Source organism: Lytechinus variegatus, chromosome 5 (assembly GCF_018143015.1).
Source record: "Lytechinus variegatus isolate NC3 chromosome 5, Lvar_3.0, whole genome shotgun sequence".
Lineage (NCBI taxonomy): Eukaryota > Metazoa > Echinodermata > Echinoidea > Temnopleuroida > Toxopneustidae > Lytechinus > Lytechinus variegatus.
In genome coordinates, this window is record NC_054744.1 from 27,618,503 (window position 1) to 27,639,144 (window position 20,642).

The 20,642-nt window shown below is 34.7% G+C and overlaps 2 protein-coding genes across 3 annotated transcripts in view; both read right to left on the minus strand.

Annotated features, from left to right (window-relative positions):
* Window positions 1-4,327, minus strand: part of LOC121415859 (solute carrier family 12 member 3-like) — a 54,449-nt gene extending 50,122 nt beyond the window's left edge. The window contains exon 1 of the mRNA XM_041609233.1: window positions 4,116-4,327. The gene's annotated coding sequence lies outside the window, so the exon portion shown is untranslated. The remainder of the gene's footprint in view (window positions 1-4,115) is intronic.
* A 5,270-nt stretch (window positions 4,328-9,597) lies between these two features.
* Window positions 9,598-19,807, minus strand: LOC121414859 (leucine-rich repeat-containing protein 61-like). 2 transcript variants are annotated; one of them, XM_041607913.1, is made up of 7 exons: window positions 19,641-19,807; window positions 16,355-16,456; window positions 15,633-15,779; window positions 13,840-13,900; window positions 12,774-12,994; window positions 10,965-11,090; window positions 9,598-9,927 (listed from the first exon to the last, which is right to left on the minus strand). In XM_041607913.1, exons 1-7 carry the CDS (start codon window positions 19,681-19,683, stop codon window positions 9,866-9,868), a joined length of 762 nt encoding a protein of 253 aa, XP_041463847.1. In that variant the 5' UTR covers window positions 19,684-19,807; the 3' UTR covers window positions 9,598-9,865. The 2 variants fall into 2 exon arrangements, with proteins under 2 accessions (XP_041463847.1, XP_041463846.1); XM_041607912.1 differs by having other exon boundaries at window positions 16,355-16,459.
* Window positions 19,808-20,642: the final 835 nt, after the last annotated feature.

Below are 20,642 nucleotides of genomic sequence, written 5' to 3' on the forward strand. Positions count from 1 at the left end.
AGTAGAGAAATCAGAAATATGCAAAGAACAAATTGCATAATTATTGATAATTTAAAGGCATCATTTACAAATTGATGCTTGCAATTCTCTTGTGAACGGATGAATTCAATATACAGAAAAAAGGTGGATTAAAATATGGAAAAAAAAAACAATGATAAAACAAATGTACTGCTATTCTAGCCACCTTAGCGATGAGGCATCTTTCCTATGATATATATGATACTGCCTTGTCATCAAGGAGCAAAGACACTGTTGTAAGTACCACTACTGCCACATCGAAACAGGGAGGCCTAATCCTGGATTTCCCTTATAAATCTATACTAAAGCACAATTACTTTTGAACAAAAAATAAACAGGGGGTTAATCCTGTTTTTTTTTTACCTTTATGGAGAGTGGAGTAGCAGGGGTAGGGTATTTTGAAATCAATTCTGACACTTGATCCTAAAGGAAAGGTGAAAAATTAGTATTTCCATTGGATTTGCCATTATCAATACTACAAACACCTGCTAGTTTACAAAAATCCGGGACAAATATATGGTACATTTATTCACAAGATACAAGACTGAGAACTTCATTTTTTAATGCCACATCAAAATTGATGGTACAGTAGTAACCACTCATTCAATGAACAAGGGGCCGATTGCACGAAAGGGTCTTTGCAAAGACCGTCTTTCGTGTCGCCCATCTTTTATGATGCGCCATGTGAAACGCATTTTAAATAAATCATCTGCAAACATATTTCATTCGTCCGTTAAAATAAACAAAATATTTGTTTATAAAATGATGTAATATATCATGAAATTGTATAAAATTTGATTTAAAAGCAAGCTAACGAATCTTATTCTTTATCATAAATTTCAGAAACACCCCGCTTATAGCGTATCATAAAAGATGGGCGACATGAAAGACGGTCCTTGGAAAGACCCTTTCGTGCAATTGGCCCCAGGTTTACGATATAACCTTGTTCTCAGTTACATCTCTATGTGTGGCAAAGTAAGGTTGGATTATTTTCTCTTTTTCTTTTGGACAAATGCTTGATTTTTTTTACACTGTCAGTTTCCATTACAGCTTCTCATCATACAGTGTATCCCAGAATAAACAAAACCGAGATTGATCGATGATTTATCATAACTTATTCTTAATCAAATTTCATAAATGACCCATCATTTTAAAAGCTTTAATAGGGTCTCCTCATTCATTTGAAGAAATCAATAAAACTAATGCGTCACGCATGAATATGTAAAAACAATTTAAAGAGAGGAAACCAAAAAGTCATTTGGCGAGCGATATCTGACATTCTCTTTAAAATTTACATATTCGATAAGTTAATTTCCTGCCCTTTCATATGACACCACAAACAATAAAACTGCTTCAAAAATTAGTTATGTTCGTTAGAAATAGTGCTTGCATTTCAATAATTTCATTCTATAAATTTGTTTGACTGTTGCCTTTCCTCGCACTAGACAGAGGCAACAAAAGAATTTATGCATGGATGATCGGTAATGAAAGGAACTGGTTGGTCGATGTTAATCAAACTAGCTGAAAATGACTATCAAACGAGTTTGTTGAATGAAATTATTGAATTGCAAGCACTTGTTAAAATGAACATAACTTTCAATATTTCTGAGGCATCTTTATTGGTTGTGGTGTCATATTAAAGGGCAGGAAATGAACTTTCTGAATATGTAAATTTTAAAGAAAATTTCAGATACCGCTCGCCAAACGACTATTTAGGTTTCCTCTCTTCAAATTGTTTTTACTTACTCATGCCTGACGTATGGGTCATATTGATTTCCTCACATGAAAGAGGAGACCCCAAGCTTTAAAATGATGGGTCATTTATGAAATTTGATGAAGAATAAGTTATGATAAATCATCGATCAATCTCGGTTTCATTTATTCTGGGACAACTTGGCTCTTGCAAATTTTATTCTTTAAATGATTTTTTCTTTATTAAAAAAAAAGCTTGAAAAATGAAAATTTCCTTGCCATATTACTTTCCACCAATAGAGGGCGTACACAAAAAATATGCCCAAAATGCAAGTTTTTGAGCACTCGGGTCAATACAAAAATCATTGTAAGTTAATTGCAACTGTATGGAAAATTATAATTTTGGTCACAAAAGTGATATTTTAATTACTTTTTATGAAATTGTGTGCTCAATACAGCATTTTGGCATAACATAGTCCTACCTATTATACATGTACTTATACTACATGTATAAGTATAATAGGTAGGACTTTGTTATGCCAAAATGCTGTAATATTGAGCACACACTTTTATAAAAAATAATGAAAAAAAGATTCTCTACTGTAAGCAGGATGGTAGCAGTGAACCAGTGGGTACATGTAGTGCCAATTGAAACTAGGCCCTAAGTCTAAATAGGTTATTTTGGGCATTTTATTTTCTAATTTGGATAACGTGATCATAGGTCAGAAATGCATTGAACTTATATTTTTCCCTCAAAACCATGACCATTTTTGGCTGTGTGAAGGGCAAATATTTTGCTCCCCAGATGTGCATGTGACACGTTAGAGCAAAAGCTTTGGTCTCTGTTATGTAGGTTGTTCAGCTGAACTCAGCTCCGTTGGCTTCACTCACCAAATACAGAGACCAAAGTTCTAGCACCATCTGTACAGGGGACTCAATGGCCATATGTTTATATACTAAGTTCGGATAAAATAGGTAAGTGAAGTTGCACGACAGCCAAGGTAAATCACTGTTTTTGTTCATCACATCAAGTACGGAAATGAAGGACTTCTTCTGTAGATTTTCTGATCTTTACTTCTGGTAATTGACGGTCTAAACAGTTTAAACTTGTGAAGATTTACGTGCGTTGAGAAATGGAGGTTTTAAATCTTCCCCCCCACCAAACAGTAGAGGCGCACCGCCAATATTGGAGACTGTCTCCAATGTGGGAGATTATCTCCTATATCACTATCAGAGACTTTTGTGAAGAATTTGGGTATCCAATTTCAGAGACAGTCTCCAGTTTTGGAGACCAATTTTCTTTGTTTACATTTGCGGCAAAAGGATTACCTTGGCGGCAAATAAAATTGTGATAAGCAGATTCCTCATGAAAAATTACCCATTTTCACCGTCTACTTTAAAAATTCACTGTCTACTTTTGTTTTGATAAGGATTTTTGTTGTCAATCACACACAAAACAAATGGGCTTCTGACCTCAGTGAGACAAAATTTTGGGTGGAAAAAAATCATGCTTTTGTTGGTGTTGTTTCTTTTGTCCTTTTGCAAAGCAAGTCTCCAATGTGGGAGATTGTCTCCCCTATTGGAGAGTCTCCCATATTGGCCGTGCGCCTCTACTGCCAAAATTTATCCAACACATGTTTAAACAGTTCCCGTTTAAACATTTCCACTGATTTTGCCTCCACTACTTCTGTAGGCAGTTTGTTCCAGTCAGAAATTCCTTTTAACTTGATTTTTCCTCATTATTTTAATGACAAGAAAGAGGGAATATTAATTTGCATTTTGGTCGCGTTAATTTTCAAAAGTTTGATTCATTAAAGACAAAAATTGAAGTGCCCGGACGAGGGGATTTTGCATTGTAATTCCCCGAATAACGGCTTCACAATAGCCGAGCGGTCTGTGTACGAGGAGAAATGAAAAAAAATAATAAATAAAAAACTCCTCAAAATGCAGAACAGACATGACACTCAGACGGCTGCCATGCCACTTTTGCCAGCTGTCTAGTGACATGTGTGCAGTCATCCTTGTAATTATATGGATTGGAATAGCAAGTGCGAATATTTCTTGATTGTATTTCCTCTTAATTGTCATGATTTTCATTTTTAAAGCACTGAAATAAAGGCAATAGGATACACTGCCATAAAAACAAACATGCACATTCGGCATCCATCTCGCAAATTGTGCGGCGGGGCCTCTACTCAACCAACGCCAACGGAGATTTCTTGTCACCTTGCCCCGTAACCTCGGCGAACATGAACTCGATCACAGCACACTCTCTCAAAATGCCACTGCACACTGGGGAGAAAATAAAGTAACTTTCAGTCAATGTAACTGCATTTAGAGAGAAGTTAAATAAGTTTATCTAGAAAATACTCATCAATAAAAAACCGCATGTGTATGTTCCTTACCTTTAGGATATCTAGCACGATTGTATTGACCAGTACGGCAACAGAAACAGTGTTTCTGGTCAATAAATTCCACTCGCAAGATGAAATATCGAGCAAAGTCTCAGCTTTCGGCTTCGGAGAAAATGTATGGTGTCTCTGAAGCGGGAAATAGAAACGGCAAAAGCGAGCTCTCATGATATCGAGCATGCAGCCACTCTGTGTTATTAGCGAATGTGCTATTTCGAGCGCAGCAATCACTGAGCACGAAGATCAGTGGTGAAAATTCGTCATGACGTCAGTAGTGAAGCTTCATCACCGCTCCAGCGATTGGTCCCGTTGTCGGGTTGGTGATTGGCCTATGAAAGCCAATGAGCTTTCAACAAAAGATGGCCAAGATATTTTTTTTGTGTGTGTGACTATTTCATGGTATATTTTGAGCCTAATACTGTAATCATTATTTATATACAGGGGTAAAATGGTTAGATGTAATTGAGAGCTCTCATGTAGATCCACACAATACAAGCACTGCTTTTTAGTGGATCCCTCCATTTTCACAGAATTTTTATTTTAAAATGGTTATGATAGTTGCTTATATATATTCTGTTTTGCTTTACTTCGTTTTATAGATAAATATCAAATACTGTACATGCCTGAATTTATTTTATCTGTATAAGTTCATTGTAACTATTTTGATCACATTACTTTGTTCTTCTGTTGAAAATGAAAAATAATAAATTGAAAATTGAAAGATAATATGCATGGCCTTTCTATTAGGCTGCATTTTTGACAGTCTTCCTAAATTAAACTCTCTCTCTCTCTTCGATCATGATGAGCTAATGGAAATCAGTTTAGTTGACCTTGAAATAAACAAATTTACTTATCAGTGATATTGACAATCTCCATCAGTAAGGTGTGGCCTATGCTACAAATTACTTTTAAATGCCTCTTAGGATTTTTACAAACATATGCATGCACATTTCAATGAATTGAGTCATTATATTCAAAGGCCTACATATATTTGTGCCACAGTGGTAAATTATATTAGGAGTGTTATATCAAAGAAGAGAAATGTAAGCAATCTAATCGGTAGAGAGTGAACTAAATACTTTCAATGGAAATAGTGAAATTGTATCAATCTAATAACAGACCTATAGTGCTCAGGATGAGTCAACTATTTTAAAACAAGTGAGCAAAAATTTTACTTTTTAAAATGAAAATCTTATCTGATTGATGTAGTGACCCATAAATTAATTTTGAATTAAAAAGGACCATTATTTGTGTTTCTTTTTAAAGCACCCTTATTCTTTGTGACAAGATTTTTTTTTATTCTAAAGAAATTATAGTCTCTTATTCTCATCTCGCCTCTTATCAGTACGAGTGTGATTGAGCAAGATGTTAAATCCTGTCATTTGCTCATATTTATCTAACACAGTTCCCTTTATTTTCTGAAAGGTAATTTTATCTTCCTTTTGTAAATTGGTACCACTAATTTCATACAGCTGAGGGCAACTTTTTAAAGGCTCAATAGATTTTCTTTCTTGCAATACTAGATACATTTTCAATCTCATTGAAAAAAATATATACAAAGGGGAGAGAGAGAGGGGGGGGGGGGGAGTAGGCATAGGGCAAGGTAAAAGAAAATTGGTAAAACACAAAATCCAATGCAGAATGAGACATTTCACAAAGTATATTCACATGGAAAATATTACAAATTTATTTCTCAAAATGCATTTGATTTCAGACACAAATATCATAACATCATTTTTTTTAATCACTGGAATGAGACATTTAGATTGTCCAACTACAGAAATGCTATTTCATCTTGAAGGCAAGATTTTCATAACATATAACAAATAAACATATAACAGACTCTCTTTTATATTCAATGGAATGTTTAATCAAACTACAGAATAATAAATAAGCACATCATTGATCATGTTTAAACACACATTTTAGAAAAACTGCAAAAAGAAAATAGTAATGCAAGGAAAATTATGATTATCACAGGATGACTGAAATTTTAAAGGTCACTGCCTGCCTCGCTTCGTAGTCGAACGAGAGCCAATATCACGTTCCGTAAACATCTAGACATGGAAGCACTGCTGACTTTGTGGGCACGTGCAATTTGGTAGCGCAACGTGTGCCCAGCATAAAACATTAGAGCAATACAAACTTGAAGTAACACGGGCAAGGCTCTATCGCGATGGGTTCTGTGCTCTAAGTCTGCCCTTAAAATGTCCACAATATGTACAATCCCATTCCTTGTAAAACGATAAGTTTTTCTGATTTTCCCGTCGTCCAGGCCATCGAATGGATCTTCCCTTGGGAGGAAAACTCTCCTCCCTCTTGCAGCCATTTTGTTGCTATGACTATGACTGCACTTGCGCACAACTTTAAGAACAACCTCTTGAAGTTAAGAACAGCCCAAACCTATTGTAAAGTAACCCATGACTTTTTGGACTTACGCACAACTCAAACCTATATGAAACGGACCGAGTTTTTCGTATCTTTATGCACGATTTAGGCACAACCTTATGCACAACTCGAAGTACTTACATGTACGCACAACTCTGGGCACTTACGCACAACTCTGGTACTTACAAACAGCTTTATGAAACATCCCCCTGGTAACTAACTTCTTCACCAATTCTAGGAATCATATTAAACAAAGAGTTTATCAAATTTGCATCATTCTCAAAGAATTTCAAACATGACATTAACAAACTCTTACAACCAAGCTATTATTAACTCAAATGCTGATTGCTCATAGTAGACCTGGAATAAGAAAAAACTGATTCAATCAACAAACATTTAAACAAATAATTATGACGGCATTATTTACTAGTTTGTAATAAACAACAAGTTCCTATTCATTGACGTTTACCATAACAACGTTTTTAAGTAAATCAAAGCAAGAATTTCACAGAAAGCTGTACATGAGACAAACAAGTTGTGTTCATATCTCTGAAACCAACATGCAATCTGAAAAAATGTATAAAAAAAAATCATCTACATGAACATGATTTTACCCAAACTTGTCAAGCTAAAATCCAGTAAGCCAAATGTTGAGTCCAAAATGACTTGTACAGTGTACTTTTTAAGCCTTGCAAAAAAGAAAAAAAAAAAAAACATATTGAACCTTAAGTTCCAGACCAGCCTTCTATGAAAACCAAATTCCTAGGAACAATTCTTGGGAAGGAACATTGATTGAGTTTGAAAAAAAAGACAATCTTCAGGCAAATTTTTGTATAAAACATAATTCTACAGGCTACCTTTGTCTCTTTCCATGGGGACAAAGGGCCTAATACCAAATCATCATTGCTCACTCAATAAATATTGAAAGATGAGAATCATTGTAATTGCCTGAAATACACGCACATCATCTACACAAATACACATCAAGCACTGCAAGGAACTGAAATATATCTTAACAGGCATTCTAACTGACGAGGGAGCCATTCAATAATCACCATGTTGTAAAGATGTATGACATAAATAATCATCACCAACATGACTGATTATACCTGCCCCTTCATAACATGCAATAAATTATAAAGAATATTGTATGTACAGACTATTCCAAAGTCATTCTTTTAATAAATTAAATATAAATATATTTTGATATTGTAAAAAGTAATCAAAATGATTATATATTTAAAATTCAATGAGGGAACATTTCAGTTATTATGAAGTAAAACAATTTAATCAAATTGAATCTGATTCAAAGTAAAAAAGGCTTTAATGGAGTTCATGTAATTATATAATCTTTACATGAAAATAAGTCATCTACATGTATATTAAAAAAAGAATTTCTGAAGAAATAAAACAATTAAAATACAAATAAAATTACTGATCACCTTGAAAATTTGTTAATGCACTGCCCCAACTAAAGGATAAAGAATGATATGACATGACTGACTGGCAATGAATGATAGTATAAGAGCAATCTGTAAAGTCAATATAATCCAAGCCTTTGACCTCTCTTTTCAGATTCTTAACACAATACTACAAAGCAAGAAAATAAACTATTTTCTTCAATTATTGTTAAAAGGTGAATTCAACTTTGGTCATAATATCAATGTTGTTGGTCATGAGAGAGGAGTAAAGTAAATAAAACAGAAAGGTAAAAGTTTTAAAGAAATCCAACAAACAGTAAGAAGGTTGAGACTGTTTTTGCTGCGTTCCTATACCCCGATAACAAAATCCTCATTGGAGGAACCAAGATATTTCATTGCCAAGCGCTATCAATCCTGAATCACCCTATAATCTCTCTTCTGTAACATTTCTCCTCCGCAGGCACAATAAAGCCCAGGGTTATATGTAAGAGCAGCTCTGCCTGTAGTAGGCATTTCAGAATTTTTTTTTATATTTAATCAAGTTTTCAAAGGCATATTGTATTGTGAAATCCAATATTATTCTGTTTTCAGTTTCGAATAAAGAAAATCGGCCCCAAAATAAGGAAACTATTAAAGAGAAATAAAAATGACTGCATGCGATGGCAAGTGAGTTTGCTTGAATCTGCGCGCTGCGTATGTAATTGCGGTTTAATTTTTCGGATCCATCTAGGTCAAGAAACATACGTTTAGATACTTAAAGGACAAGTCCACCCCAACAAAAACTTGATTTGAATAAAAAGAGAAAAATTCAACAAGCATAACACTGAAAATTTCATCAAAATCGGATGTAAAATAAGAAAGTTATGACATTTTTAACTTTCGCCTCATTTCACAAAACAGTTATATGCACATCTCGGTCGGTATGCAAATGAGGGAACTGATGACATCACTCACTCACTATTTATTTGTATTTTATTATATGAAATATTTTGATTTTCTCATCATTGTAAATGAAATGAAGTTTCATTCCTCCCTGAACACGTGGAATTCCATTATTTTAACATTTTGTGCTTCAGGCAAGGAGGTCCTTATTGTCAAATTCGTAATAACTGAAATATTGTATAATTCAAACAATAAAAAACAAAAGAAATAGTGAGTGAGTGACATCATCGACTCTCTCATTTGGATCCAACTGGGTCGTTCGTATTACTATTTTGTTAAAAATAAGTGAAACTTTGAAATGTCATAACTTTCTTATTTTACATCCAATTTTTATGAAATTTTCAGCATTGTGCTTGTCTGATTTTTCTCTATTGATTCAAATCAACATTTTTCTAAGGTGGACTTGACCTTTAAAAACATGCCCGGGGTTAAGAGGTTTCCATGGTTCGTAATCGGGGTTTGGCTTCTACGACAGTTTCACCTCATGGTTAAGATAGGGTTATATTTGATGTATTAAAGTATTGGGAAAATGTCATCTTAACCATTTAATGTACTGGAATAAATGGGAAGAGTGGCCATTGCATCACCTATGAATTCAAAGTCTCCATAAGCTATAATGATACACCATTTTTACAACTTTAAAAAAAAAAAAAAAAATTCTTAATGTTTGTCGGATATTGTACAAACTTTCACTTATCTACATGTACTTGTCTGATTGGGTGGCAGAAGGTGAGGGCGCACCATGTAAAATGAGCGATGCTCTTTTCTACAGGAGATGGAATGCCCTTCATTATACCCTTCGTTTGTGATTGATGACCTTTTGGGGGGCCAATTTTTCTTTTACAAATTCACACCCCATAAAATATTGGATCCGCAATTGTAAGCCATCCAAATTCTGCCTTCTTTGGTAGCATGTTGAGAGGCGATGGATGATACATCTAGAGCTTCTGATTGTCCTGACCTGTTAAGAGCTGTGAATCATCTCTCATCCTGTCACGTCTGCTGTATTTTATGAAGTGCCACATTGCTTAACGTCCTGCAGTCGAGAAGCATTTCTGTAGAGACAAACCATAAAACACTGCATTTGTGTCTAAGGGTGATGCAACATTTGCTTAGACTGTGACAATTGCTCCAGGCCTCTATTTCATCTAAGATGAAAGGTTACATTCATGGTTGCAATAGGGTTTTATGTTAGGTTTAGGGTAGGGTAGGTGTTGAAGTTTAATAGTCATTTTAGAAGTGTGGAAATAGCGGAGCAACTCTCACTGGAGCAAATGTCATGCATCTATGAGTATTATGTTAGCACAATATAATGAATATCAATGTATGTTGACATGAAATTCAATTAAATTGTATTATTGAAATTAAAACAAAATAATTCATTGGTGAAACAGATAAATGTCACTGATGAGACCACCTTAAGACATTTGCAATGCATGCCCTACAATGTCCATTCTCCAAAAATTTATCTACAGTGTACATGTATATCATTTTTTTGCAGAAACCCCCGAAGAAACTTTCAAACAAGCTTTGACATAAGTTCAATTCAAATGAAGGCAATCAAACATATTTTTATTCTTTGAATTAATCACAAAATGTTCACATGCACAAATTGCAAATTTTAAATGAAAAAAAACGAACCAACCAACTAATCTACAAAGATTGGAAAAATGAATTAATTAGCACGTGTAAACTGTGTATTTGTAGTTTAGAGAATCAAACTTCAGCCCCCTAAAAAAACAATAAAAACCCACATAAACATGAAAAGGGGAATAAAAATTTATCAATGAATATAAGGGAAGAGAATAAAAATATTAAGTAAAAACGAAAATCATATCATATAATTGAAACTAAAATTCTTTGATTAGATAATATCCCGGTGGGTGTTTCATAAAGCTGTTTGTAAGTTAATAGCGACTTTAAGAACGACTGGTGAACCTTTCTTACGTGCTAAATAAGCACCGATGAACATACTGGTGAATCGTCATTTAACACAAGAAAGGATCACCAGTCAAGCCGCTCTTCACATACGAACAGCTTTATGAAACGGTCCCCTGGTATAACTACAAATCAATTATTTCTTCCAACTGACCTTTGATCAATTTCTCTGTATCGTCAATCTCTTTCTTCTGCTCAGGGCACGTATCCCAGAATCCTTTCTCCACCCAAGAACCGGAGGATTTTTTTGTCACATGATCTCCTGAATGTTCATCACACTCTGCAAAATATCAACAAAAAAGTTAAAACCAAAGTGACAATCACCACAATGATGGATGCAACCAGGGCTCCGTAACACAAAGATTAGCGATCAATCGCTAAATGAACTGACCAATCAAGATCAATGTTACACGCGCATTTGTTGCAAAATACTGACTAGGAACCAATCCAAAGTGTTCTTTCATATTTGCTATTCATCGCAAACCTTTGTGTTACGGAGCCCTGATTTATGTATGGACTCTATATTTCACAAAACTTGTGATCAATGGAAAGTGCAAAACTCCTTGTATAAGCTCCTGAAATAAGACAATTTAATTGGAAGAGAGCACATTCCATTACAATATCTATAATCTGTTAAGGTTTGATGAAAGTGCCTTTGAAGGAATATACATGTATATCTGCAAAAATTTCAAAGGATGTGTAGCTCAAGGAAAAAAAAGTTATGAATACCCAGCATTATAATGGGGATCTAGGGATGATATTAATTGATCAGGATAAATATGAAATTTGAGAAATACTTAGCAGCAATTTGAAATATTGTATCACACATGAAGTTCCAATAGATTTGGTCAAGTGATAACATTCTACATACATGCAATGCATAGTTTTCTTCAATTTTGATGCTTGTGGATGGTCACGCAGCCATTGGAAATGTAACCCAATTTATGATGATCATGTTCATATTGTGACATTTGGTAGCTTATGTGGTATGATTGGACCAGGTTCTGGTAGATTAACACCAAAGACATCTTGCCATAGCTGTGAGTTAGTCCAATTTATGTTCAACCGACTGTTTCTATAAACCAAACAAATAACCCATCGATCCCAATGCCAGAGATACTGTTGTAACTGGGGCTAGGCCTAGGGTCTATTGAAAATGTGCATCATATTAAAATCAAAATTTGTTCAATTGGATCCTAAGATCAAGGTGGAATTTCCATCGAGTTTTATGACTTGTTTTATGTCACTTATTTTTAAGATCCTGTTCAATTCACTGGGTGGGTTATATTGCCAAAACAAACACCACTAAAGCTCGTATCTTTAACATACATTACACTAAGAGCTTGAACTTGAAATGTGGCATCCTTAGCAGTGTTGCTGGTACAAATGTACATTTACCTTGATTATCATGATGTAGGTAATGAGCGTTCTACCAGATTTTACATAAAATATTTAAGTGTTAGTGGATATAAATTAAAACTTAATATTTTAATGTTTATAATAAAGGGGGGGGGGGCTCAACAGAGAAGGTATATTAAAAAACAAAAATAACATAAATAAAAAGAAATACTTCTCTCTCATTACCTATTTTTTTTCTTTAATCCTTATACTGAACTGCACTATTTGGATCAATGAAATGACTTGAGGGGAGGGGGAGGCTCCCAGGCCCCCATACAATAATGGTCAACTCTAAGCATGTATACAAGAAAGATGTAGAAATGGCAATATCTTCATGCACACACCCTAACACGCACAGACTGAATAAGTTCTAAACAACTTAAACAGTTTTGAGAGATAAATATAAAGATTTATACACTTAATTGACACTACCACTGGTTTTTTTGACCTTGGCCAGTAAGATTTTTTTTTTTAAAACAACCAGCAAATAAAAACGTGTTCTAGTATTTTTCCTCAACACTAGACTGGTAAGATTCGGTAATAATTATCATACTGCAAGTCTTACTTGCTAATTCTCTATCAAGCTGTCTGAGAGCTGTGAAGACTTCACTTCCTTTCCCACACAATCTCTCTCCATCCAAAGCTTTCAAGTGGCAGAAGTGAGACATCATTGCTGACCTATAGGTAGTGCTGTTACAAATGGGATTGCTCCAATCTTGCAAGGTGTCCTGGAATCGCATGTCTTGAAGGTTCGGCAGATTTGATAGGGCATACACTGATTCAAGACTGCAAAGAGAATGGGGGACATATATGTACATGTATGGAGTCAGCAATTCCTTTAGATACAAATTTCATGCAATATATACAGTGTATTACAATGTCCAGTGTACATAAAAGGCAATTAAAGTTGACAATAAAAGAGTGGCAGCCAGCAATCTATCAGAACTATATTCGGAGCAATATTATATATACATTTATCATAATGGCTTGTGATGAAAAAAAAATTCACACTTGTTTGATTATATTGGAAGGCTCAGAATCACATACCATAAGTATTTCAAGAGTTTGGGCAAATATTCCATGAATCGCAGATAAGTGGAATACTGGCCCTAACAATTAGAACATTTCTGGTATTCTATGAAATAAGCCATACAAAATTATCATTATCATCTATTCCACCAATCCCCCCCCAAAAAAAGAGGGAGAAATTTGATTGAACAAGTCATATCAATATTGCATCCTCACTCCATAAGATCAAATTTGGTTGTTGACATGTGACTTTATTCATGTAGCTCATTATCTTAATGGAACACTCATGCATAGAAATATATTTTGGATTGATGGGGGTATGAAATGAAGTGTCTGATAATATATCCATGTTACAAATAAAATCATTTTGAATTCAATTTTTTTGAGAAAATGACATTTTGGGGAATTTACATCACAAGACATATAGAGGAGTTGCTCATCTATGACATCACAAAGTTAATAATTTATTCGTAACTCTGTTATTCTTTGATGGATTTTCATAAAAATTCCACACTATTTTTCTCTAATTATTCTCCTTTAATATCAAAACCAACTTATCATCAGGATAAAATTCCCTTTTAAATGTTTATGATTATAAATACCTTGAAATGAGATTCCCAGCGGCATTTAAACTTCGTAAATTCTCCATCTCCTTCAAAGGCTCTGAAAATATTGATAAATAAAAGAGAAAAGTTAAGTAAACCCTTTCTTGGCAATTGTTGATGCATGCCATAACTGCACAGTAAAAGATACAGTTAAGCTCTGGATGTGAGATTCAAACGTGGAGGAAAATAGGATATGTTGATTATAACATATAGAATGAGTGCATGGGGTAAAGCATTGGAAACAAAAGAGTGCATAAAGGCCAGAGTTAGTAGTGTGCAAGTAGGCACTAGGTACATTGGTATTTACCAATCTTGGGTTCCTGTGTAATGGTTCATCCTTTCTGATGAATCATGGGTCACCGACGCAATTGATGCCAATACATCGGTACAATAGGGAATTGCAACAAAATTGCAATCAAATAGAAGTCAAATCTAATCTATGTCCTAAAATCAATCACAAGTCTTTCAATTAATTGCAAATTCACAATTGATTACAGGGGGTGTAACACAAAGCCTAGCAATGATCGTAGAACATTTTGCTATGATTGATTCCATTGACTACAATGTACAATCAATCGTGAAAATAAAGTGTATGATCAATCGCTAACCTTTGTGTTACGGGACCCTGGTCTGCTTCTTGCATCAACACAAATCAATTTGCTTTAGTTACTATTGATCTACATGTATCTATTGAGAATGTGCAATTGATATTTTGGTGCATCCATGAATAAATAAGGGACTCACTAGAAAAATACCATCTTCAATGACTTCACCAAACCATTTGATACTGAGAAAGTAAAAACTTAATGTCCACTTCAAAAGGGACCGGTATTTCTTTCCCAGTTAACTTGCAATTTTAGAAATAAAATTTAATTTTCCACAACAAAGGAATACATAAAATCTCATTGGGAATAATAACGGGTCTGGAAAGTATGGATCCCTAACAATTTTGAGATTCTACAATTTATGTTTTCATGTACGACGGCATTACAGTGACCTATATTCACTTGCATGATAGTATGTTTGAAAATGCTATCATAAAAAATATTTGATATCGATCACCTGCCAAGTACAATTTAATGCAATACAACTGACCAATCAGATCAGAGGGATTTTGATAGCCATTTCTATATGCAGACTAGATCACTACTATTGTTAAAAGATTCTGGGGTTGTTTCACAAAGATTTAAGTATGATTTAGAGTTGTACTTAAATGCATGGTTGTGTACAGTATAAAAGGCCTGACTGCATTGGTCAGATCATGCCAAGAGGACGTGCACTACTGTGTATTGATCACTAAGATTGCACGTTGTATATTATGTACGCATCGCATTTAAGTGAAACTCCAAGTCATACTTAAATCTTTGTGAAACACCCCCCCCCCTGGAAGGGCGTAGAACCATGGTGTAACCCTGAAAGGTCTTGGACTGTGGGGGCACTGGGGGCCATGATGCTACCTTTCTTATATCGTCTGCCATTTGCATGATGGTGCCGAGATTTGGCAAAACACAACAGCATGAACTTTGAATTAATTTTCTTGTAAAACGCTTAGTGAGTTTGTGAAAATGGTGGTGAGATGATTTGAATTTCCAGGTGACTTTGCCAGAATCCTACTGCTACTCCTTAAAGCCCTTAAAATGCAAAAATGACAATAAATTTAGAAAATTTAAACTATCGACAGATAGATTTAGAAGAATAAATCCTCAGTCTCTATCTGCCTTGAATAGACAGTTCTTCAATATATTTTTTGTTGAAAGATGAGAAAAAGCTTACTGAAATCAAACACATACCAAGACTTGATATTCTGTTGGCAGCTACATTTAAATAGACTAGTTGTTTCAGAGGGGTCAGGGTCTTTAGACTTGTTAAATCATTCCTACTTATGTCCAGTCGCTGAAGGCATGAACATGATCCAATAGCTCCAAGATCATCAATATCTGAAGATTAAAAAAAGAGTATATATAGAGAGAGAGAAAGAAGGTATTAGCACTACTATAAAACAATTTTACATTGGCAAAGATGATAGAAATCTCTCCAAGAATTCCCTGAATAGGTCCAAGAAGCAAAAGTTATGAAATCAACTCTGAATTTCAATAGTTCAGAGAAATCTTAGCCAAAAGATAATAAACAACAATAAAGACCAGAATGTGAAATATGCCCCCTTCCAATATATGTTTGGGTAAAAACACTTTAAATGAATGAATACTAGTTTGAGATATTTCATCCCCCCCAAAAAAAAGGGAAAATAAACAAGCCTGGTCCAACATCTTGTCTTTTCAAGCTCCACTGAATTTTCTTATAATTTAACTTTCATTTATAAAGATATAAGGTTTTACTTATTGTACAGAATAAGAGGGCATTTCAAAACCTGTATCACGTTCACAAATCAACATAATATCTTCTTTTTCATTATAACTGAAGTTATAAAATAGTATGTAATTATTACACAAGTGCAGTTGCAACGGTATACAGCATACTGTTCTCTCAATTGTATTTGACATGACTGCTATACCTTGTTGTCTGAGGTTGAGGCTAAATATACTATCCACTTCAAACTCTCCACTCTGTGCCTTCAGGAGCTGTGGAGTGATACGAGTTCCATGTAATGAAGAATCTGCTAAATGATAGAATATAAAAATGAGAAAGTTATAAATGTTTGGAGAGCAAGATATGGTCTGATGAGACTAAAGAACATTGGTTCAAAGCTTGTCTTCCATTTTGGTGAAGGTTCCATAATGTTGTAGTTTCCTACTTTATCTCTTTCATCATAAAACTTTCTTCAAAAGAAGACTGAGCTTGTTTACTTCGAACTGCATCAAAACTCAGCAGACAACCTAGCGTTTGTTTTGACTAAATTTCTTCATTTACACATGTACATGTATGCAGACATTTTTTACCTCGTTTCAAAATGTATCATTTACAGGAAGTGTAATCTTCAGCACACCTTTCACATGCCATTACATGTATTTTACATGTAATTCACTGAATGTTCTGTAAACCAATCAGAGCTCATCTTCATTATCAAACCAATCAGTGTTCAACATAATTCTACGTCATTAATTACATCAGCCAAAGAATGTCACTTTTTACCTTGATCACTGATTTGCTTTGCCTTTTCAATATGATTGATTGAGACACTTGCTCTAAAAACACAACAGCAACAACAACTAAAAACACTGTCAGGTTAATTACATGTGTTTACGAGTTGAGTTCACTTTTCTTCATATCTGACTGTATCCATCAACTGGAATATTATTCTCAACATCTTGGGATTCCTACTTATGGATTTACCAATTGGGATTTTATTTGTTAGGTTAACATTTAGGCCTAGGCGTATTTGAATCCATGCATCTTTTAATAGTGTAAGATAGGGTCTATTTATGTATTTATCAAAATGCATCGACACAAAGCGGCTTACAATGTTTAGAAACAAGATGAGAAAATTTATGTATTGAATTTGTAAAATCACTTTATAAAAAATCATCATCGAAATAACTGGCTGTTGGAAATGAAAAATGTTTCAATTTCATTACATAAAATTCTGAATTTTAAACAGTTTAGATGCAAAAAAAGAACGTTTTCAATAGGAAAAGAGCAATAATAATAATAATAATAACAATATTTATAAAGCGCAACATATCCATCTCTAAGAGATGCTCAAGGCGCATACAAATAACAAATATTTACAGTACATTTATATGTATACATGTAGATTTACTTAATTTAAATCAATTTACATATTTACACTTTTATTACAGTCTTTATAATTATACATGTATAAAATTCACATTTTTTCAATCATATTTAAATCCAATTTAAATCTTTATCATTTCTTAAGCTGTAGACCTACATGTAAATGCATTTTGTATAATTCTGTAATCTTATTTATAATCAAGTCCTTCTACGAAACTTCCCAAACGATGTGAAGTCAATTCCCCCTGATAGTGATATAATGAATATCCCTCAAATAGCGTCATATACATGTAAGCACTGATTTCTCTTCTCGTTGATAAAATATGGATCAGTCTTCTAATTTCCGAAATTTTTCATCTAATTATCTAAAGAAGGCGTGGATTCATCTTCATATGAAATAAACTACATAGAAAAGACTAGGCACTAAAACTACAATGTAAATCTGCAAAGTTTTGCCAAAGTGTCCAATCTTTTATTTTATTGTAAAGACTTTGGTGGAATGTTCGTTGACAAATGAACATTGGCACTACTACTGTACTGGCTTTGTTCAAGGCATGTACAATTTTCTATTGTTTTGTTTAATTTGTACTTAGGTGCGCAGACTTGGGGACCACCATCATAAACTACGGTTTAACCCGGCCCAGTCATGTCAGTTTACATTAGTCTAATTTTTACTCTTTATGCAAATAACAACATTTTTATTTTAGGACACTTATTAATGTTTTGTTAGATGCATTTTAAATCAGAGAGATAACACTAATTAAAATTACACCAAAAATAACACGATTTTTGCATCGGGCTCCCGGGGCAGGGCCCACAAACCTGGGGCCAATTGCACGAAAGGGTCTTTGGCTTGCAAGAACCATCTTTCATGTCGCCCATTTTAAATGGCATTTATGTATCATGAATAAATTACCTGCAAACATTTATACATTATTCATCCGTTAAAGTAGACAAAATCTACTTTGACTCGTTTATAAAATAAAATGATGTGGGCCAAATCGTGGTTTTGGGAACCACTCGTAGATTTGTGTACGCGCACTTGTGTACAAAGTGAATGGAGGTGGAAATAGGGAACCGTGCGTGTGACTGAATAAAGCACTGCTGTATGAAGTGAACGGTGTTTCCCTACATCACGATAATGCCATGATGTGATACTGATACTAGGCCTACTCCTGGTACAAATACGGTAGGCCTACCGGTAATGTATGGCAGTGAGTCCAAACTTCGCGCGTGTCCATACTTCGCGGACGGTCATTATCTAAAAAAACTAGCCAATATCCTTAAAATCGACATCATTATTAACGTGGAAAGCGACCTAAAATTACCCTTTGGTGAAAGTTTCTTTAGGATGAGTTCAGTATTCATGAAAATATTGGCAAAAGATCGGCAAATTTGTCACCGTTAGCGCCCGTCGTTTTGAAAAAGGAACAAGTATCATGATATCACCATTTTGCAAGCAGAAATCATCAAAAATGTGAGTTAAATGTGGTAATAATCAATTCTAAAGCATTTTGCCATCAATCTGATATAGGCTAAATATTTCACTTTTTGAGCTTGAGTTTTTGTTTAAATCTCCACAAAAGCTTTGGTGGGCGAAGATAGGTCACACTTTTTCTGAACGGTTTTCCAGCACAGCCCGCATTGTAAATTGTAAACAAATTGATATGCGAGCTTACACATTTTGTTTCTCATACATTTATTTTCAGAAATGTCCCGCATACAGGGCATCATAAAAGATGGGCGAAACGAGAGACGGTCCTTATTAAAAAGAGCCTTTCTTTCCGTTTTCGTGCAATCGGCCCTTGAAGAAGCACCATCAACCTAGACAGCTGGCAGCCGGCAGCCGTCTGTTTCGAGGAGTTTTTTAACATTATATTTTTTTTATTTCTCCTCGTACACAGTGAAGCCAACGGAGTTCAGCTGAACAACCAACAAAACAGAGACTGAAGCTTTTGGTCTACATCAACCCGGCCCCTGGCTACTGCCTTACTGGCGCCGCCGGCCGGGCCGGCGAGCGGGTGGTTGAACGGTGGCCACTGGCACTGTTTTATTTCGTCGGTTAGGGATGACATCGCTAATGGTAAAAATTAATTTCCACTTACTTTTGTTATTTTCTCCATTCTTATCTCCAGATTCATCTGCCATGTTCCAGTGTACTTTTTAAGCTAGTATGATATGGCAACAATAAGGCGAAAATACAGACTTGAATAAAAGTCTGTTCAAGTTTACGTTACCGTTGGTATGGACGCCACATTTATCTCAAACGCTGATATACGGTACAGGTATGGTATCCCCCCTCACAAAAAAGGAGACCCCCCCCCAAAAAAAAGAATGAAAGGACAAAAAAATAAAAAGAAGAAGCAGGAAAGGGGGAGGGGGACAAACGGAAAGAAAGGGAGGGGGAGAAGAAACAAAAAGAAGGAAGGGAGGGGATAGATTTTTTGTTTAGTCAAGTGAGTATACATAAGCCTTTTAAAAAAGGGGAAAGAGGCGGAAGTGAGAGAAGGGCCGGAGAGAGAAGGAGAAAGATCTATGAGCTAGGGGGAGATGAGAAAGACCACAGGGTGTCAGCTAGTGAATAACCGGGGCCGGGGGAATAATGAGATTTAACAGAAAATGGGGGGGGGGGGGAGAAAGAAAAAAAAACAAATGTGGCAGGCAATTACAATTAAGGAGGAGAGAGAGAATAACAGAAGAGAAAAGAAGAAAAAAGAAAGATAGAAAATAGAAAGAAATTAAGAGGATTAGAAATAAAATAGATGTAACAAAAAATTGATTCAATCAGTGCAGACAAACGTCAATTTAAAAAATCTCCAGCATATATCTCTATCAAGTTTACCATATTTTTATGGGGTCTTTACATTCACACTTCATGTCATACTTATGCAAAGCAGGATACCAACGGTCCAGCAGTGTTTTGACCAAGGTAATAATAAGTTAAATAGGAAAAAGAAATATCCAAATCAATCATCTTAGATAAATTTCATGGGCTATTCATCTATATAGTTAGCATATTATATATGTTAATAATGCTAATTCCGACGATATTTAAAAAAAATAAAGCTATATAGTGTCATGAATGAATTCACCGTCATAGAAAGAGG

Coding starts and splice junctions, on each gene's coding strand:
- LOC121414859 (XM_041607912.1), bottom strand. CDS start 19,683: ATGGCAGATGAATCTGGAGATAAGAATGGAGAAAATAACAAAA. Junction 16,460..19,640: donor GAATGGAGAAAATAACAAAA/GTAAGTGGAAAT, acceptor TCTATCATTTAG/CAGATTCTTCATTACATGGA. Junction 15,780..16,354: donor CCTCAACCTCAGACAACAAG/GTATAGCAGTCA, acceptor TTTAATCTTCAG/ATATTGATGATCTTGGAGCT.